General features: G+C 52.5%; 1 protein-coding gene across 4 annotated transcripts in view; it reads right to left on the bottom strand.

Annotated features, from left to right (window-relative positions):
- NTNG2 (netrin G2) overlaps nucleotides 1–20,945 on the bottom strand; it is a 71,265-nt gene that overhangs the window by 15,781 nt on the left and 34,539 nt on the right. For all 4 annotated transcript variants that reach the window (XM_033123276.1, XM_033123277.1, XM_033123274.1 and 1 more), the window contains one exon: nucleotides 118–290. In XM_033123276.1, coding sequence (XP_032979167.1) covers nucleotides 118–290 — 173 coding nt within the window. The remainder of the gene's footprint in view (nucleotides 1–117; nucleotides 291–20,945) is intronic.

The following is a 20,945-nucleotide window of genomic DNA, read 5'->3' as shown; positions in this document are numbered from 1 at the left end:
TATGGTTATGTGTGTGTGACCCACAACTCCTAGGGTTGAAGGGTGGGGGAGACCATAGCCCTGCTGGGGGGATGGGGCACAGTGGCCAGGACACAGCGGCCCCTCTGCCATACGTACACGCGTTGGGAGAGCCGTGGGGCAGCGGCAGGTAGGAGCCGGCCCGCCAGGACCGGGCACGGAAGTTCTTCTTGCACTTGCCACAGTCGGGGCCGGTGGTGTTGTGCTCACACTCACACTGCAGGCTGCCCTCACGCACAGAGCACAGGTTGGCGTGCAGGTTGCACTTGCACCTACGGGGACACAGGGACAGAGACGTCAGCATCTTTGGGCAGCCAGCTGGGTCCCTGAGGGAAGGGCCTGGGAGGGTGTTGGGGCTGGCCTGGAAGGGACCCGAGAGGCCCCCAGTCCAGCCTGCCACGATCCTCCTTCAGGACAAAAACATCCCCTATCCCCCTCCCATCAAGGGAACTCCACTTCAGTCCTTTCCCCTGGACTCTCTGCTGCTGGTCTATTCTCCTCTTTGATCATGGTTTCAAGAGTTTCCTACATCTTGGTTGGGGGGGGGGTAGGGGGGGCGGTGACAAGGTGCCCTTGTCCCAGATGCTGTATTTCTAGCAACGCAGCTGCTGATCACCTTTGCTCTTGACCAGGGTGGGCCAATAGATGTCAAGAGCTGCTCCCCAGCGCCGTGTTGTGTAGACTGGCCCAGCCCCAGGCTGCCCCTCTGCTCACAGCCGTGGCCACGCCCATGCCCTTGAAGGCAACGGAAAGAATCCTGATCCCAAACGCCTGTCAATTCATCCACACGTGCATTATTCATTCATTCATTCAAATATTTATAGGCAACTCATTATTCTGAAAACCGGTAAATAAAGGGAAAGAATCCAGCATTTCCTGCCTGTGCTGTATAAACTGTACCTCTGGGTAACCAATAGTTGATGAAGGGATGTTTCTTTTATTTATTTATTTATTTTTGAATTTTTATAAGAGTTTATTTGAGGCAGGGAGCAAAATCTAAATGTTCCCCGAGGGGATGTTTCTTTTTATAGACACAGTCCAGCTAATAATTGAAGGAATGATAGAATTAGAAGGTCTCCATTTAGCAGCCCCCACTGAACGAATGGCTCTGGGCGCTGAGTATCAACAACCTAGAACATCCCAGAGAGAGACAACAAGAGAAAGACACACCCCACCCCGAAGCAGTCTGGTCAAAACAAACTGAACTTGAACATGATGAAGCCTCTAGATCCAGCTACGAATTTACAGGAACTACAGAGGACAGAGAAACATACTAAACAACACCAGGGGGACACAATCAGCAAAATCCAGACTGAGGGACGCTCCAGAAGCGCTGACCCAGTTTCTTTAACAGATGACCGGCAAGGGACAAAATTTGCTATGGACAGAGGAGGGGCCCAGCTCCAGAGAAACCTCAAAGGCAAATCAACCAATTGCGGGGTGTGTGGGCCTCATCTGCATCTTGATTCAAACAACCTCTACACTCAACTACACAAACGGAATGTATAGCTGGAGAAAGCTGGAAATGTGAACACTGACTCTATTTGACGAATCAAATGAACATTTATTGGGTGCGGTGATGGTATCAAGGTTATGTTTTTAAAAGTCCTTGTCTTGTAGACATAGATACACACTGAAATATTTACAGATGCAATCTGACGTCTGGGATTTGCTTCAGAATAACACAAAAAGGGAGAACATGAGCAGATGAAACAAGAAAGGTTGGTAATTGTTGATAACTGCCGAAGTTGGGTGACAGATATATGGTGGCTCGTTGCAGTAGATTCTATTTTTGTGTGTATGTTGGAAATCTTCCATAATAAAAAGTTAAGGAGAGAGAGAGCTGTATATTCTGATACGGAAGACTTCCAAGATATAGTGTCAATATTAGTCAAAAGCAAATTGCAGAATGATGTGTTTAATAGAACCCTATTTTTATTAAAATATGCAAAGAGAAATATTTATAGGGTACCTGTTATGGCCAGGCTCTGAGCTGGGGACGGTGAGTACAATGGTCAACAAAGGTGACGGGTCCCTACTCTGGTGAGGTATAGGGTCTAGCAGAGTGACAATGAAAAACAATCAGTGATTGGGGGCGGCCGGTTAGCTCATTTGGTTAGAGCGCTGTGCTTTTAAATAAAAAGTTAAAAAATAAATAAAAAGTTATTTATTTTATTAAAAAGTTTTATTTTTATTTTATTAAATAAATTTTAAATTTTATTTTAAATAAAATTTAATAAATAAATTTATTTATTTAAATAAATAAATTTTATTTATTTATTTAAATAAAATTTAAATAAAAATTTTATTTTATTATTTTTATTTTATTAAAAAGTTTTATTTTTATTTTATTAAAAACTTTTATTAAAAAGTTAAAAAATAAATAAATAAAAATAAATAAAAAGTTAAAAAAAAGTATATTTAAAAACAACAAGGTTGCTGGTTCGATTCCCACATGGGCCACTGCGAGCTGAGCCCTGCACAACTAGATTGAAACAGCTACTTGACTTGGAGCTGATGGGTCCTGGAAAAATACACTTAAAATAAATAAAAAGTTAAAAAAAAAAGTATATTAAAAAAAAATCAGTGATTGGAGGACGGTAGGCGAGACGCATAGGTGGGGCACAGGGGAGTTTTAGGGCAGGAAAGTGATTCTGTACAACACTGTCGTGGTGAACACGTGACATTATGCATTTGTCCAAACCCACAGAGCGCCAACAGTGAACCCGAATGTCAACTGTGGGCTTTAGTTAATAACAACGTATCAGTGTTAGGTCCTCAACTGTAACAAATGTACCAAATAACTGGCGAGATATTCACGGGAGGGGAAGCTGTGTACAGCATATGGGGTATGGGGAATTCTCTGTATAATCTGCCCAATTTTCTGTAAACCTAAAACCTAAAAATGAATAAAGACTGTTCATTTCGTAACAATAAGCAAGCAAATCTTTAATTAATGTCGACTGTTATGGGTACCCAGTGTTATACAAAGGAGAGGGTACGCTGGGCATCCTACCTTAGTCACAGGGGAGCAGGATAAGCTTCCAGGATAAGCTTTAAGCTCTGACATGAAGGAGAATCAAAAGTTACTCAGGTAAGGAGGGGAGGACCTTCCAGAAGGAGGTGAGAGCATGAAGGAGGACCCCAGGGCTAAGAAGAGCTCACCCTGTGAGGGCTGAGTCTCAGAAGAGCACAGACTGACACAGGATGGAGCATGTGTCCTGCTCTGGCTCACATTTTATACCACTGTCCTTTATACCACTGTCCTCCACATTTTATACCACTGTGGCTGCCCCATGGAGAATGGTTCATCTGGGGGACAAGAGCCAGGGTAGGGAGAGCAGTGAGAAAGCTGTGCCCTGGCCAACTACAGAGGACAATGGCCTGGACTAGGGGGCAGTCACCGACAGCCATCAGTGACGCCCGGTGTGTGTGGCATTTCCCCCTCATTGTTCCCAGCATTTCTTCTCTAGCTCGTAATTTCCCCCACCTTCCACTGGGCTGAGGTTTGCTTTTCACTCTCCCCACACCCAGTCCTGATTCCTCCTCTTCCTTAGCCTGGTCTCAGCCAGACAAGGCCCCTCTAAGTCCTGGTGTCGCCCTCCTCATTGGTTAACCAGGCCTGCGGACCCTTCCCTTTGGCTCTGGCTGCCTCCCTCGTGTCCTCTGTCTCCTTCTGAGAGCAGCACCCTGCAGGGCTGTGGGGCTGACTTTCCAGGATAAGGATCCCAGCCAGAGAGACTGGCTGCCCATTTCTAGGAGGTCTGCGGGTCTGAGCTACCCCACTGCCTCCTGGCTTCAGAATCGCCAGAGCTGCTGTTCTTCCCGGAGTTTCTCTCTGCCCTCAGACTATCCTGCAGAATGGCTACGGAAATCAGGGTACATCTGTGCTATGGAATATTATACAGCTAGTAAGTATTACGTTGTCAGAGGCTACTTCAAGCCCTGGGGAATGTTAGTACAAGTGTGAAAGACCATGCTGACCGAGTATGGTCTTCTCGGTCACTTCATGTTTTCTACATTCTCTGTAGTGAGCAGCTATCACTTTTATAAGCAGATAAAAACTGCTTTTTAGAAATAAAGTCAGGCCTGGGTGGGGAAGGCGACTGGCTTCACAGCTCACGCACACCTCCCGTCTTAGGAGGAGAGTGTCCTTCAGGCCTGGGGTGGGGAACTGTTTGGGAAACCATTGCTCTCAAGTCTCTGGTCCAGGGATGTCTCCTGAATTCTCTGGAACAGAATTCTACGCAGAGCAAAGGCCCTGCTCTCCGTGTCAGCCGGTGCTGAAGTCGGTGTTATTCTAACTCCAGTTTCCGCCTACACCTGGATGCTGCCCGGTGAAGATTTCACTGTGACACAGAGCTGAAATTAGTGGCACTTGAGAAAGCCAGTTCACTGTTTTTCTAGAATTCCAATCCACCACCACATATAGACTGTGGGCCTACTACGTGCTCTGCTCTGGGAAAGGAACAGAGGGGGATGGACAGGTGCCTGTTGGCACTGGAGACTCTTTTTTCTGGGGACCCCAGAGATGGTCCTTGGCAAAGAAAGGTCCTGCTTAAACCTTATTGGTTGACACATACGATGCTCTCCTAATGCCCTCACACCCTGCTCCCTGGCCTCCCCCTACACACAGTGTCACAGCGCACATTAGCATATTAAAGGCTCTGACGAGTCCTGCAGGAAAGAAACCTGTCTGACTTTAACAACAGTTTGCAAAATGTATTTGACCGTGAAAGGTTTTAATTTTTTTCTTCTTCTTCTCAGTTCCTATTTAATATCCCACTGAGCTAGCTAGAGAGCAACACCCAGCTGTGTGGAACCAGGAATGTATTCCATGCCTCTGGCCTGAGGATGGGATATTTTTAGATATCAGCTACATAAAGAAAAGATTGCCATCTCAACTTTGGGTGACAACGTTGACCTTGGCTTGTTAAAAATGCGCAAAAGACCAGCTGAATCTGAGAAGCATATTGTAATGCTGATAGCAGGGAGTCACAGGATGTCAGAGCTGGACAGGCCCTGTGGTACAGGTGGGGGCGATGCCTGCCCAAGGTCACGCGGTTGGCTGCTCCTGACCCCAATCCTGATGCCCCGCCCTAACCCTGGCTGCCCCGCCCCCTGCTGGCCAGCCCCGCCCACCAGCCTCAGTTCCTTCTCCACCCTCCCTGGCTGAGCCCAGCGGTGAGCACAGCATGGTGCCTCCTCTACCAAGGAGACCTTCCCTGCCAGGCAGGGCTGCCAGGAGGGCCACAGCATAGGGAAGCCTGGCGGGGGCTGGCACAGAAACAACTCACTCAGTGGAGGTGCTTCTTTGTCTTCCTGACTTTTGTGTGTGTGTGTGTGTATGTGTATGTGTGTCTGGTGTTTGTGTATGTGAGTGTGTGTATGTGTGTGTGGTGTGTGGTGTTTGTGTATGTGAGCGTATGTGTGTGTGTGTGTGTGTGTGTGTCTGGTGTTTGTGTATGTGAGTGAGTGTGAGTGTTTGTGTGTGGTGTTTGTGTATGTGAGTGTGTGTGTGTGGTTTGTGGTGTTTGTGTATGTGAGTGTGTGTGAGTGTGAGTGTGAGTGTGTGTGTGTGGTGTTTGTGTATGTGAGTGTGTGTGTGTGTGTGGTTTGTGGTGTTTGTGTATGTGAGTGTGTGTGAGTGTGAGTGTGTGTGTGTGTGTGTGTGTGGTGTTTGTGCACGGGGCCCAGAACTCTGGGTCTCTCTTGGTGTCTCTCTCTCTCTGTGTCTCTCGATGTCTCTGTGTGTGTGTCTCTCCCTCTCCCGGTTTGTCCAGCATGTGTCTGACCTTGCTGTCCTCGGGACCTTTGCACATGCTGTTTCCTGTGCCTGAAACATGCTGCCAGGCTCTGCCCGCCCCTCCTAAAGCTAACACCTAGAGGAAGTCTCAGGCTCAAGGACAAGTCACCCCCCACACCCCTAGGGCTGAGATGAGACAAAGCCCCTGCGTCTACTCAGGGCTCGTGGCCCCTCCTTTTGCCTTTTCTGGTGACTGTGAGATGGGAGCCCTGGCCCCTGGTCCCACCAGCCTGAGGTGTTCTGCCACTGACTGCTGGACCTCCCTCGGCCTCAGTTTCCTAACCTACAAAGTAGGGATGGCAGTGGCACCTACCTCACAGGCTTGTAAGGAGCAAGGGAGACACGGCCAGCAAAGCACTTGCTTAGAGCGTGTGAGTGCTTGACAATTGTTAGGCTCTCGTGGGTTTTCTCATTTCTTATACTTCGAGCTTCTAGAGATGGGGGGTGGGGGGGTCCTGAGCTTTCCCTGAATGAATGCATCGATTCTTCACAAGAGCCTTAGGAAGAGTATATGTCACTTCCACTGCACAGATAAGGAAATGGGGCACAGAGATGTTAAGTTGCCCGAGGCCACACAGCTGCTGAACCCCACGTTAGGAAGCGTCTCAAGCAGGCAGCTGGGCAGAGGCCTGGAGAGCCCTCAGGGCTGGTTCTCGGAAGGACATAGGCTCAGAAAGTCCAACCAGCCCACGGTCCCCCAAACACAGTTCTCCCCTTCCCTCCTTCAGGCTGCTAGCCTATGATTTCTCGTCTATATTTCTAGGAGGCCCTTGGGAGACAGAATAAATAATATAAATGAGCAAGAATATAAAATAATTTACTGGGCACTCATACATGAACAAGTGCTGTGCAACGTGCATAATTAATGGGATCCCTGTGAAAACCCAGAAGGCACCCCTTTCCCCATTTTACAGGTGAGGATGAAAGATTCTGGTAGGTAACTCACAGCCAGGCTGTGGGTGGAAGAGGCGGGGTTTGACCCAGGGATGTCGGGTGCTAGAGTGGGACCTCATGGCCACTCTACCACCCGCATCTCTCTTGGCGTTAAGGTGCTCCCTTTACCTTACGCTGATTCCACTTGGATAATGAAGACCGGGGAGGGGGCACTTAGGCCCGACCCTCTCCATGCCCGGTGCCTACGGCCCTGCTTACCAATTCTGAGGCCTGGCCTCGGCCAAGGAAATGCAGCCACAGAAGAAAGAGGCCCCCTTTCCCACCTTCCCTCCCAACACCAGCTTCTGCCCACGTCCAGACCTGGGGGGTGGTCCAGACACCCGGCTCCACCTTGAGCTCAAATCTTTCCCCTGCATCCATGGGATCAATTTTCCCAAGGAATTGCTTTCTGAATTTGACCTTCGAGAACCATCAATCTCACCAGAAAACCATCACCTGAGCCGCCTGACCCCGCGACACAGCACTTTTCGGCTCATCCATCAGGAAGCATTATTTAATAATGAACAGAGGGACAGTGTGAGGCCTGCCAGCCCACCAGCCCTGCTGCCTACCCGCTCGCCACCCCCCTTAACTCTTTGGGCGGCAGTAGCAGTAGCTCCACAGGGAGGAGGTGGGGAGAAAGAGCGAGAAAGGGAGAGAGAGAGAGACTGAGAGAGAGAGAGAGAGAGAGGAAGGGGGCAGAGAGAGAGAGAGAAAGGAAAGGGGGGAGGAGAGAGAGAAAGGGGAGGGTGAGGGGGTGCTGAGTCAGCAGCCAGACTCTCGCCCAGGTCCTCCTACTGATTTGCTGGGTGACCTTGAGCAAGTCACTTCTCTGGGTCTCACACCTTTCATTTGCAAATTGGAAGGGTTGAATTACACCAGATTTTCACCTTAGTTATTTACTTTTTTGTAAGTGCGCACCATACTGCCTGGCACACAGTGGGCTCTTAGTTTGTGCGATGATGCACAGAAGCTTTTTGCACAGCATCTGGCACAGCACAGCTGCTCGGTTAAAGGCCAGTTGGGGTCAAGGCCGGGCCGGGGCAGCGCGTGCTGGCTGGGGACCAGCCTCAGCGTCTATGTCTCCTGGCCTGTTAAACAGGGACACAGGGCTGTTGGGAGGCTGAGATGAGCTGTTACGTGGGGAGTGCTTCACACAAAGCCTGGCACATAGCGAGCCCTCCATATATGCCAGCCATTATCACTGGCACAATCGTTAATGGCCAGCAAGTGACAAAGGTGGGAGTGTGGGGGTTCCTAGGAAAAAGATTGGCCTTAGAGGGCAGCACCCAGGTGCCCAGCCCCAAGGGATATGTCCCCTTGTCCCCTCTCTCAGCAGCCAGCACCATCCAAAGCAGACATGACTGACATGTTCTCTAGGCCCCAGGGGACCCCACAAGGAGGACACACTCACTGGTACTTGAGTTCACTTCCCTGAAGAGTCTCCTGCCACTATGGTTGCCAGATTGAGCAAACAAAAATACAGGATGCCTGGTTAAGTGTGAGTTTCAGGTAAACAGTGAATTCTACTTTTAGTATAAGTACATCCCATGAAATATTTGGGACATACTTATACTAAAAAAAAAATCATGTGTTCTTTACCTGAGATACCAAACTCACTGCATTCTGCCTTTGATCTGGCAGCCCCACCTGCCATTCCCGCTCACCCTCGTGGCCGAGTCAAGGCCCTTGGCCCAACCCCTGACCTCTCACCAGACTTGGCATGGGGTGCACCCACTCCCCACTGCAAGCTGGCCCTGCTGCCTGCCTACCTGACAGATGGCCACAGCCACGCGCTCCAATCAGTTGTTTCTTTTTCTCAAATTGATGAGTTCCTAGCGAGCCCCAGGAGACCACAACACTTTGGAGGCAGCGCCAGGCCTCATCTCCAGGGGAAGGCCATCCCAGACACCCCAAGTTCTCGGGATACTTGCTCTGCCCCATCGGGGGCGACTGGCCACGCTGACTTCACCCCATCCTGTGCACCCACCGGGCCCTATGGGGTGCCCGACAGGCACACGAAGCCATCGTCAGGACAGCAGGGGGATGAGCCAGTGCCAGGCCAGAGCGTGCCCTGCCCAGCGGGGAGGGGCAGGCAGTGCCTGGGAGCTGCCAGTGGAAGCGCCATCTGGACATGGGCCTGGCACCAGAGCTCCGTGAAAATCGTGAGCGGGGCCCTTCCCTCCACAGGGTGAGAGGAGAGGGTGTTTGGAGCGCCTCCCAGACAGGAGGGCGGGAGGGATGTAGGTCAACTCCTGGCTGCCGGAAAGAGTGATGTCATTCCCTCCTTGGGGGAAAACCAGGGAAGCGAGGGAGCGGTGAGCTGGGTAAACAGGGAGCCGGTGCCGGGGAGGAGGGGGCCAGGCTGGCTCCCCGCCAGGACTTCAGGGTACTGACACCCACCCTCAGACATGGGGCGCACAGCTGGGTGCAGGGGACAGCCCAGGACCCTGGGGGCTCTTGGTAATTGGTCACCTCTGTCTGGTGTCTCCCCACTTCTTCCAGCCTTGTCTGTACAGTATTACACATAGGCACGCTGAGCACAGAATGCATATTTCTGACACCTCGGAGGCTAGAGTTGTTAGAAACAGACTATTTTAAAGCAGCCAGCAGTGTCTTCCCATTTCTCTTGCCAGATAGAGCATTTATCTTTGGGTAAAGACTGTTCTTTTGTTTTGGGAAAATCTTTTTAATGGACTTTTAGGTTATGGGGCAGCAAACCCCAAACCTACGCTGGTCTGGACACATTCGCACACGAGGATTGACATGTTCTGCAGGATGGGGGAGAGGGGTGAGGTCACTAACGGCACCCCCTTCCTGGAGGGGCTTGTGCACCTGGGGTTGGGGGCCTGGGCTCCAAGGAGGAAGGATGTGGCCGTGGAGGGGGCTGAGGGCTGCAGGAAGAGGGGGCCCAGGGGCTTCCACTGCCAGCCCAACGGTGGCCGCAGCCATTGGCTGGATCTCAAGGTCAGTGCTGGCTAATGGCCACCCTCTGGGATAATTCCCATCCACTGTCTCCAGGCCTGAGGCAACTTCTGATAGAACACCATGGCCTGGGGGTCCGAGACCTTCTCTGGGTGGTTAATGGAGAGACTGTGTCCTTGGCTGGGGCACAGCCGTGTGGAGATACCCGCAGCAGTCAGAGAACCAAGCAACGGTCAGGAGAAAAGCCTGGCTGAATCAAGAGGTGACAAGGGGTAAAAAGAACACAGTGGGGGATCACGGTAAGGGGAACCTCGTAATAAAAATGGACTTCCAGCTAATTAGTGGCATGGTGGCAGGGCTGGGTATTAGAGGGAAGAGATGGGCATTCCACGTGGGTGCTGGAGAACTTGAACCGGCAAGCAAGGCCTGCTTCCCCGAGATGGGGGCACTGAGAGCAGAGCTGTAGGGAGCAGGTCTGGGAGGCCTGGGGCGCCTGATGCGACCTGGCTTTTCCAGGGTAATGTGGAAAAATGCTGGCTGGGGCTCCTCCCGGAACGTAATCAGGCCGGCGATTGAGTTCATTGGCCAAATCAGATTTGGGCTGCTGTGCCAAGTCCTTTTATATTAAGTGCTTTAACATTCATCACCTCCTCCGGTCTATTGATGAATCCTATTACACATCACAAAGCCAGAGGCGGCTTCCCAGTGAACAGGAGAGAGCCTGATTGGGGGGGCGGGGGGCTGGTGGGCTTGGAATGCGGCTCCAGTGTGACATGATGGGTATGACCAGGTTGGCTGACTTAAGCAGAATCACTTCTTCCCCTGTGGGAGGTCCCAACACCCTTGAGGGAAGGGCCAGGCTAGGTGACGGGCCCAGGTGACGGGCCCAGGTGATGGGCCAGGGAAAACGTGAGGAGTTGCTGGGTGTGATGGTGGAAGCGTGGGCAGCAGTGGGCGTGGGTGTTAGCAAGCCCGGCTGATTTTTCCTCCCTGCCTCCCAGCTCCTACAGTCTAGCCCCTTTCTTCTCTGGAAAGACGTACTGGCAGTTAAGACTCATTCATTCATGTAAGTTCATTTGTTCATGAATGAGTGAGTGAATGAATTCAAGAAACACACAGCCTGCCCACCTGGTTCCCAGTGCTGGCTTTATAGGGCGAACAAGCCAGACCCAGACCCTGCTGGCTCAGAGCTCAGAGCCTGGGGTGAGGTGGGGGTGGGGTCAGACGTGTACGTATGTGGCTACCGTAGCTATGACAACGCAACTGGCAGTGCTGCTCTCCTTGAAGGCCACAGAAGGGGACAGTGGGATGGCTGCCCAGGTGTCCAGCATTCGGGAGCCCCCGAGAGGGGCTGTCTGCGCCAAGCCCTGGGGAACAAGGGGTTTGCCAGACAACAAGGCTGGGGTTTGCCAGACAGCAAGGCTGGGTTGTACCAGACAGGAGGGGCAAACCAAAAGCAAGTCAGAGGGACCCACCGTCAGGGTCGCTGGTCTGTGAGGACTCAGGGAGGCTGCCGAGGGAGGTGGGAGGCAAAGCCTGTGGTCCATGTGGGCAGAGTCACACCCCCGGAAATGGTGTGTGTGTTCAGGTGACTCAATGCCTACTCCTCACAAGTAACAAGAGCTCCCATTTCCTGAGCTTACTGCATGTCGGGCCTTGAGCTGACCTGCAAGTTCTCAGGCAGTCCTCACAATAGGACCCCATTTTACAGGTGGGGAAAGTGAGGCTGGGGAACTTGAAGAGACTTGCTCTGGGCTGTAAGCTAGCAAATGAAAGAATCGGAATTCAAATGCAGGCTTTTTTTTGACACCAAGACTTGGGGCTACCGACTCATTACAGAGAGAGACCTCTTGGAGCCAGGACTGATTGTGGGGAGGTGGTCCTCCGAAGTGAGAAGCAGGGTTTCTGACCTACAGATTAAATCTGTTCTCTTCTCCTTACACATCGGGGAGGTCACCTTACGTCCTCTCACGCGCTCCATCCCACCCTGACGGCTCCGTCCAGCACTTTCTGCTCTCTACGTCTCAGTCCTTCCAGATTATTCCGGTGCAGTGGTGCCTCCTCCTTTTCAGGAAGAATCCTCTTCTCCCCCTACACTCCCCACCATCTCATGCCTGGTGTCCCTGCTCCCTTTTAGAGTCAAACTTCTTAAAAGCCTTATCTATGTCCCCTCTTTCTCACCCTTTATTCTTTAAAATTTTTTTTGCATTCACCTTGGAATCCAGCCAAGACCGCCTTCGTCCCTGACTCTCCCAAATCTGCTCTTGAGGAGTTCACCTTTGAACTCCACGGCCCTGCCTTGCCCTCCTCTGTCTGGACCCCCCAGCAGTATCAGACACAGGTCCCACTTCCCCTGGACACAGGTCCCACTGACCCTGGACACAGGTCCCACTTCCCCTGGACACAGGTCCCACTGACCCTGGACACAGGTGCCCACTGCCCCTGGACACAGGTGCCCGCTGCCCCTGGACACAGGTGCCTGCTGCCCCTGGATACAGGTCCCCGCTTCCCCTGGACACAGGTCCCACTGACCCTGGACACCGGTGCCCACTGACCCTGGACACCGGTGCCCGCTGCCCCTGGACACAGGTGCCCGCTGCCCCTGGACACAGGTCCCCGCTTCCCCTGGACACAGGTCCCACTGACCCTGGACACCGGTGCCCGCTGCCCCTGGACACAGGTCCCACTTCCCCGGAACACAGGTGCCCGCTGCCCCTGGACACAGGTCCCGCTTCCCCTGGACACAGGTCCCACTTCCCCGGAACACAGGTGCCCGCTGCCCCTGGACACAGGTGCCCGCTGCCCCTGGACACAGGTGCCCGCTTCCCCTGGACACAGGTCCCGCTTCCCCTGGACACAGGTCCCCGCTTCCCCGGAACACAGGTGCCCGCTGCCCCTGGACACAGGTGCCCCTGGACACAGGTCCCGCTGCCCCTGGACACAGGTCCCGCTTCCCCTGGACACAGGTCCCGCTTCCCCTGGACACAGGTGCCCGCTCCCCTGGACACAGGTGCCCGCTGCCCCTGGACACAGGTGCCCGCTGCCCCTGGACACACTCCTTCCGCTTGGCTTTGGGGCACTGGCTGGTCCTTCTCTGTGTCCTGCTGTCACGATCCCACTTCTCCAGGCTCCATCCCGGGCTCAGTGCTGCCTCCATCTCCCCTCCTTCTCAGGGGGTCTCCCACACTCCTGCGGCATTAAGGGTCATCTCCAAGCCCAGGAATCCCTGGTGCCCAGTCTCTCCTGCACTTTGGACTTAGATGTCCAAATGCCCCAATGCCTCAAGGGCATCAGAACAACAGGTCCAAAATAACACCTTCTTCCTCCAGCGGACAGCCGCTCTAGAAAACGGTTCCGCAGTTTCTTACAAAGTTAAACACACTTTCATGTGGCCCCTGCATCCCACACCCAGGTATTTACCCAGGAGAAAAGAGAGCTTATTTTACCCCAAAACCTTAACACAAATGTTCACAGCAGCTCTATTCGTAAGTGCCCCAAACTGGAAGCAACTGAAATTCCCTTTGATGAACGGACAGACGACCTGGGCACACCAGTGGGCCACCACTCAGGGATGAAAAGGACAGTGCTGGACGGGCAACAAAATGCCAAACCTCAGAGGCACTCGGTGAGTGAAAGAAGCCAGTCTAAACACTTATCTGCTTGACGACTCCATTTATGGGACATTTTCAAAAAGACAAAACTGTAGTGACAGAGAGCAGAGAGGTGGTCGCCTGGGAGGGAGCTGGGGTGGGGGAGGGAGCTTTATGGGAGATGAAACTGTTCTATATCTGCGTAGCGATGGTTACATGAACCTACACTTTGTTAAACTTCATAGAACCACACCCCTGAAGGTCAATTTTACTGTAGGATAATATATAAAATTTTTAAATGTAAGAAAAATAAGTCTTCCAGAAACTTCTTTCCCCACGGTTGTCCACATGTGACCAGGGAAAATCTCCATCCATCCAGTGTCTCAAGCCAGAACCCTGGGACTCCCCTGGATGCCGCCTGCTCCCTGCCCACCAGCCACTCTGCCAACCCTCCTGCCCAAGGCCGTCCCCAGGTGGCCACCATCAGAACCCCATCCAGGCCTTGCTGGTCCTGGAAGAACCTGCCCGATCTCCCAGCTGCCCTCCACGTCACCCTCCTAACTCCAATTTCCAAGCATCAGAAATCAAACCATGTCACTTCCCTGCCTAAAATACTGCCGTGACTGTCCCTGGACAGTCAGCTCCCACCCTTGGCCGCGGGCCGACCACTCTGCTCTGTCTGTACACCACACTCACGTCAGCCACATTAAGTTCTTAGAGGGACCCACGGATGTTGACCCCAGGGCCTTTACACCTGCTGCCCCCTGCCCAGAATGCACCGCGCCTGCTCCCATTCACCCTTCAGGTTTCACCTTCACAGCTGCGTCCTCCAAGGGCCTTCCCAGACCACCTGGGTCCCAGTGTCGGTTGGTCCTCCCAGCGTCCCCTCCAGTTCCCTTGGTGGGCTTCCTCCCTGGTACTTGTAGTCATTTGTTTCTTCCTATAGATTTGTTCCTATGTCCCCAGGAGGCTTTTGGATGTGTTAGCACCTAACTGTGTCGGGCACATAGTAGGTGCCCATTAGGGGTTGAATTGTGTCTCCCAAAAAGATACATTGAAGTTCTAACTCCTGGTCCTGTGACTGACTGTGGGGACAGAGTCCCTGAGAGCAGTTTCCAGGCTCTCGGCCTCGCGTGGGGAGGTGCTGGCTCGGGTGGTGAATGGCCATCAGCTGTGATTGGTTGGCCATCAGCTGTAACCAGTTAGCCTATTGGCTACTGATGTAACTGCGGGGCTGCGTTGATTGGTTGGTTGGTTGGCAGGCAGAGAAGTGAATGGCGGACTGCGGATCATGTGGCTACTACTGCGTGTGTCTCGCCCGGCCACCGGAGAGAATATAATGGTGTGACTCCCCCTATCTATGGCTCCATGGGTGTTCCTTTGTGGCCTCGCCGTGTCCTGCGTTCTGATGTGGGGAGCGGGAGCAGAGGCCCCGCAGGCCGCCCCGCACGACAAATGGCGCAGCGAGCAGGGTATGTGCCGGCCAAAACCTCCCGAAGCCCGGTGGAGCAGTGTGTGCGTGTAAAAGTGCAGTGTCAGGAGGCCCGAGAGGAATTGTGCCGGGAATGGGAGGCGCGGTCTGCCTGGGAGACTCGAGCCCCCAGATGGTACACCTCCCTCCTGGCCACAGAAGCGTCACCTTCCTTTTAGGAATGTGCTGCGGCCTTAGGCTCCGAGGGTTGCGGACATCATACACCAAGGCCTCCACCCACTCGGATGCCTGGCACAGCGAGCAGGATTCTGGCCAGGTAGGAATGGAGTCTGACTGGGCAGGAGGACATGTGCCCCCCACACTGTGTGGTGCCCGGTGGCCACTGTTCCCAGGAGTTGGACCCCCAAGGAGGGGTGGGAGGACATGGATGGCTCTCCGGCCAGCGTGGAGAGCGCCCTGCAGGCTCTGGCTGAGCGGTTGACGGAGGAGGCGAAGGCTACAGCCGGCCGCGTGGGCTGGATGTTTCTCACGGCGTTGAATCTCAACACGGAAAATGCGCCTAATGAAATAGCCCAGGTGCCGGACCAGGTGTCCCAGTTGGAAGCTCTGGGAGCCCGGGTCTGCCTGTTAGACGAGGAGCCCCACAGTGGAGACTCTGAGGCAGAGGCAGAGGAAGCGAGTGGAGACAATGTAGCTTCTAACCCCCAAGCCCGGCCAATCTTGAAGCAAAAGGTAAAATGTGAGCAACCTTTGGGCCCTGGGGGCATTGCTACAGGCAACCCAGCTGTGACTGAGTTCACAACCCACACCCCTTACACTCCCACTGAGTTGCAGGAGCTGGGGAGGCGGTACAGACAGAGCCCTGGAGAGCCAGTCTCGGCTTGGCTATTACGTTTATGGGATGAGGGAGCAGACAACATTGTCTGCTCCCCAGGCGAGATGGAAAAGCTAGCCTTCATGACAGTGCATCCGTCCCTGCGACAAAGGTTACAGAACTGCCATAGGTTGGCCCACGACCAGGGCAACCATTCTCTAATGGAGTGGCTCACTGCTGTGGTATGCACAGTATGGGGACAGGCTGGCGAGCTGCCAGACACTGTGAGTCAATGGCAGTCATATGCGGAACTTACGCAAATCATCCGTGAAATGGGTATGAGACATGCTATTTTCAATCCTAATATGCAGGGGCCGGATGTCGAGTTTTTTACAGCCAGCATGAGAGATCTGGTTTTGGATACTGTTCCTGCGAGTGCTTTTGGATCCTTGGTTGCCATTCTTATGCCCTGTGTGGGGCAACGGATCCATGAAGTTACAACTGCCATAGCCATCCTAAGGGATGTTGAAAGCAGAGGCAAAGGAAGTTAAGACAGGAGGTCTGAGCAGTTGAGACCTGGAAGCCCAAATCAAAAGTAAAGGGGCGAGGTCAAGAGCCTCAGAGAGTAACACGCGCACAGATGTGGCGTGATCTCCTGGCAGCAGGGGTTGATCGGGAAAAAATAGACCGACATCCAATGCAATGTTGTTGGAACTTTGGAAACAGTTGTGTCCGGAACAGCAATTCCTGAGAAGCCTAAAGGAGAAGTCTGGGAAAGCGCGACCTGTGTCCCTCCAGGACTTCATGCGGCTGCTTGAGGCCGACTCCTTTCAGCTTGATTAGGGGTGAGACCAAGGTACCCGGTCAGAGGGGATGAGCAGGGTTTCCCGCATGACTCCCCGCACGACACTGACTTTGTACAGAAGGAGGTCTTTGCAAATGTGACTGATATAAGTAAAGATGAGGTCCTACCTTGGTAGGACAGGCCCTAATCCAATGACCGCTGTCTTTTCAAGAAAAGACCAAATAGAGACAGAGGAGCAGAGAGAAGACCGCCAGTAGAAGCCAGAAGCAGAGACGGCTGATGGTCTACAGCCATGGAATGCCACGCCCCCCGGCCACCACCAGGAGCTGGGAGAGGCGTGGAATGGAGACTCCCTCCAAGCTTCAGAGCGAGCACAGCCCTGCCCACGCCGTGAGGTCAGACTCCAAGCCTCCAGAACTATAAGAAAATTAACTTGGGCTGTTTCAAGCCCACCTAGTTTATGGGACTTTGCTATGGCAGCCCTAGGAAACTAATACAAGTGCCTATTACTAAAAATAATTTTGAATGAATTCATGCAATAGTGAGAAAACTCTCAGAGGGAAATCCTTCTCACTCAGCAAGAGAAACGGGGGCGCAGACTCTCCCCTGCACCGTGGGGAGAGTACTACTATTAGTACCACCCCCACTCACCAGCAGGGCTCCCCACATCGGGGTCCGGGCCAACCCAGGACCCGCCTCCTGCCCCCTCCCTTGAAGGGTAGGGCAACACCTCCTGGGTGAGGCACCCAGAGGAACGTGGATGGGGCACACTGGGCAGCGGGTCCCCCACCACATCCTCAGCACAGCTCTGCCCTCCCGACCTCCATTTCTCAGCAGATGACAGCACTGTTTGTCATTGAGCACGTCTGCTCTTTGGTGGGGAGCAATGGTTCAGCAAGCTTGACAGTTAACGGGGTGTGAGCTGCACCTAATGAAAACTCCGTCCCCAACAAGCTCGGCTCATACATGTTGGGTTGAAAAAATAAAAAGCAGATGGCAAAACTGACTCCCCAAATGTTTTGAGATCATGGGCCCCCTTTAGGAATGGAATGAGAACTGGCCCCTCCCTCCCTGCCTTCACCCCCACCCCTGACCGACTACACACACCACACACAACACTTAGCACGGATCTCGGGAGCCCAGGATTCCAAAAGGCTGATAGAAGGACCTCCAGGATGGACCCTGCGATCCTGGTGTTTTACTGACTCGATGGTGACACTAGTGTTTGCTGCATGCGTACGAAGGCCCAGCCACAGCTCCCAGCACTCTTTGTGGATTATGTCATTTAAATCCATGGTTATCATCTCCATTTTATTGGAGCTACCGCGTTTCTCTCAAAAGAAGACCCAGCTGGACAGTCAGCTCTAATGCGTCTTTTGGAGCAAAAGTTAATATAAGACACAGTCTTATTTTACTATAAGACTGGGTCTTTAATATAATATAATATACTATAACATAACATAATATAATATAATATAGTATAATATGATATAAAATAATATCTGGTCTTATTTTACTATAAGACTGGGTCTTATATTAATTTTTGCTCCAAAAGATGCATTAGAGCTGATTGTCTGGCTAGGTCTTATTTTCGGGGAAACACAGTAGGAAAGGAGCCAAAGACAGGTTAAGTGACTTGCCCAGGGTCACCCCTGAGCCAGGATTTACCCCTGGACAGTCTGACATGGAAGCCATCCACCCATCTATTTCTTCTTTCTTTTTTTTAAATTGTAATAAAATATACATAGCACAAATCTTACTATTTTACCATTGTAAGGGTATAGTTCAGTGACGTTAAGTATATTCACGTTATTGTACACCCACCATAATTATCCATGTCCAGAACTTTTACATGATCCCAAACGGAAACTTTCATACCCACTAAACAACAGCTCTCTATTCTCCCCAGGCCCTGGTAACCATTATCCCATTAGGTTGGTGCAAAAGTAATTGCGGTTTTTGCCATTATTTTTAACCTTTTAAATCACGATCACTTTTGCACCAACCTAATACTTTCTGTCTCTATAGCCAAGGAATGAATTTGATTACTCAGGTATCTCATACTGGTGGAATCACAGAGTATCTGTCTTTTTGTGACTGCCTTATTTCACTCAGCAGGTCTTCAAGGTCCATCCAGGTTATAGCAGGTTTTTCCTTCCTTGTTAGGGCTGAATAATATTCCATGGTGTGGATGGACCACGTTTGGTTTAGTTATCCATTGATGGACACTTGGGTGGCTTCCGCCTTTGGCTACAATGAGGAAAGCTGCTGGGAACATGGGTGTGCAAATATTTGTTCAAGTCCCTGCTTTCAGGGTACATGCCCAGGAAAGGAATTGCTGGATCATATAGTAATGCTGTATTTTGTTTTTGAGGAGCTAACAAACGCCTTTCCACAGTGGTTGTACCGCTTTACCTTCCCACTACAGGGCACAAGGGTTCTGATTTCTCCACATCCTCGCCAACACCTTTTATCTTCTGTTCTTCTGACAATAGCCATCCTAATGGATACATCCACCCTTTTCTTAACCTCTAAGCCTCAGTTTCCTCATCTGTGTACTGGGGACAATGATTGTCACAGGGCAGGACTCAATGAGGAAACACACAAAGCGGACTTAGACTGCCATTTAGCCCATAAGAATTGTTGAGTAAATGACAGTTAATATTACTGAAGGAGGAAGCCCTGCCCTCTCCAACCTTGAGAGGGGATCACAGAGGAGTCAGTACAGGCAGAATAATATCACACGCTCCCTTCTTGCCCGTTTTCCCTGTCGAACGGCTGAGGAGGAGACTAGAAGGAGGGCTGGGCACATACAGTAAGTGAGAAGGCATCTCCTCTCTGATCCCCGCTCCTGCCCTCCACACATGTGCACAAAGCCGAGGTCTTCTTCTCCCCTGCGGTTTCTATTCTTGTCCCAAGTTCCGTCCATCTCCAGTTACCGGGTGATCAATAGGAACAGGATGTTTAGGGAAGAAGAGAAGAAGGCAAGGAATGGGGCGGGGTCCAGAGAAGAGAAAACCAGGCAGTGTCGGAGGCCCAGGGACACGGATAAGCGCTGGACCCCAGCAGAATCTGGGGAAGTGGCCGGCTCGGCCAGCCTGGGCTCAGATATGCCCGCTCAGGCCCATGGGCCTCTGGGACCTAGCAGGTCTCCTCTCTCTCCAAGGGCTCCCTCCTCCTGCTTGGTAAAAGGGCAGCAAGGATGCAGCCCTTGATTTGTACTAGTTCCTCGTTCCCCAGAGCTCTGGGCTTCTCCAGCTGCCCCCTCCTCGCTACAGCCAGGTGCCTCTGCCCTCTGTCTTCTGCCTCCCCATCCCAGCTGGGTCCCCTTGAAGTTGGAAATAGCTGACATTCGTGACAGGGCTGGGAACAGCGATAGTATCAAAGACCTTTGGACTCGAAAAGGAAGCGGGTGACATGGCACCATATAGAGATGGACCTGAGCTTGGACATGCGTGGGTTGGGTCTTGCGATCTGGTGTGTAGCTTAGCTGTGTGACTTCCTTACACACCCTGACCTCAGCTTCCCCATCTGGAAACATGAGGTGGAGGGGAGCACTGTCCCCGTGGGGCAGGAATCAGGTCCGGCTTGCTCAATGCCATATCCTCAGCTTGTGGGGTCTTGGAGATTCAGGAACCATGGGGGAATTCAATGACTATTGATTACATAAGAAAACGTACATGAAGCCCTTAGCTCAGTGCTCAATAGGAAATGAGCCTGTAGCAGATGCTTAATAAATGTCAGCTGCTATTGTTAGCAGGCCACAGGGAGGCACCGATAACTCTGGGTCATGAAATTCTGAAGGATCCCAGAACCTGAGTACCCACTGGTACCCACTCAGGAATATCAAGGGCCTCATCCGAGCAGGCCCCACGTCTGCCTTTGCCACTCCATCCTCTCACTCGGGACCTCTCTGGCTCCCTGGCCCAGCGGGCCTTTCCCACCAGGAATTTAAAAAGGAAAAGCAGAGGAAGTCACAGCCCTTTGCTGAACCATCTAACCAGACCTAATTAATCGATAAGCCAAGCTGCTGCTTTCCTGCCAACCAGCCACCCGAAGAGTACTTACTCTATCTGTGAATTGATTACCATACTTTCGCCACCGCTATGGCTAATGCCTGCAGCCCGCAGAGGCTGGGTGCCAAGGGGAGCTGGGAGCCGCCGGGCAGGGACCACCCTGCCACCTTGCCGGGGAGATGTGGGCTCTAGGAGGCCCTGGTCCTCATGTTACAAACCAAGGCACAGAGAGGGTGCTGAGGGGCAGGGCTGGCACCCAGCTCACCTGGCCCCCAGGTCACCCAGCACGAGCAGGGTGCTCTTAATTTGGATGGGGCTGAAGGACTGAGGCCCTTTCTTGGCCTCTCCTGGGTATGCTCAGCCCCACTTCTGCCTCTCGGAGTCCCTCCAACAAGAAAGACGACCTTCACCTCCTGGCGTTTAAGGGGGGCATCACAGGCCCTGACTGTCACCCTCCAGCCCGGACCCTGCAACCTGCCCAGACATCAGCACCCTACCTGAGCCACCTAATAAAGTGGCAGGTGGGCACTTGACCAGACTCCTGAAGAGGAGGGTACCCCTGTAGCAGCCCAAGGCAGGTCAGGAAAGGGGCCACAACCCCCAAAA

Source organism: Rhinolophus ferrumequinum, chromosome 12, assembly GCF_004115265.2.
Source record: "Rhinolophus ferrumequinum isolate MPI-CBG mRhiFer1 chromosome 12, mRhiFer1_v1.p, whole genome shotgun sequence".
Lineage (NCBI taxonomy): Eukaryota > Metazoa > Chordata > Mammalia > Chiroptera > Rhinolophidae > Rhinolophus > Rhinolophus ferrumequinum.
The sequence above is the reverse complement of the archived record's forward strand: the minus strand, read 5'-3'. Positions and strand labels throughout refer to the sequence as shown.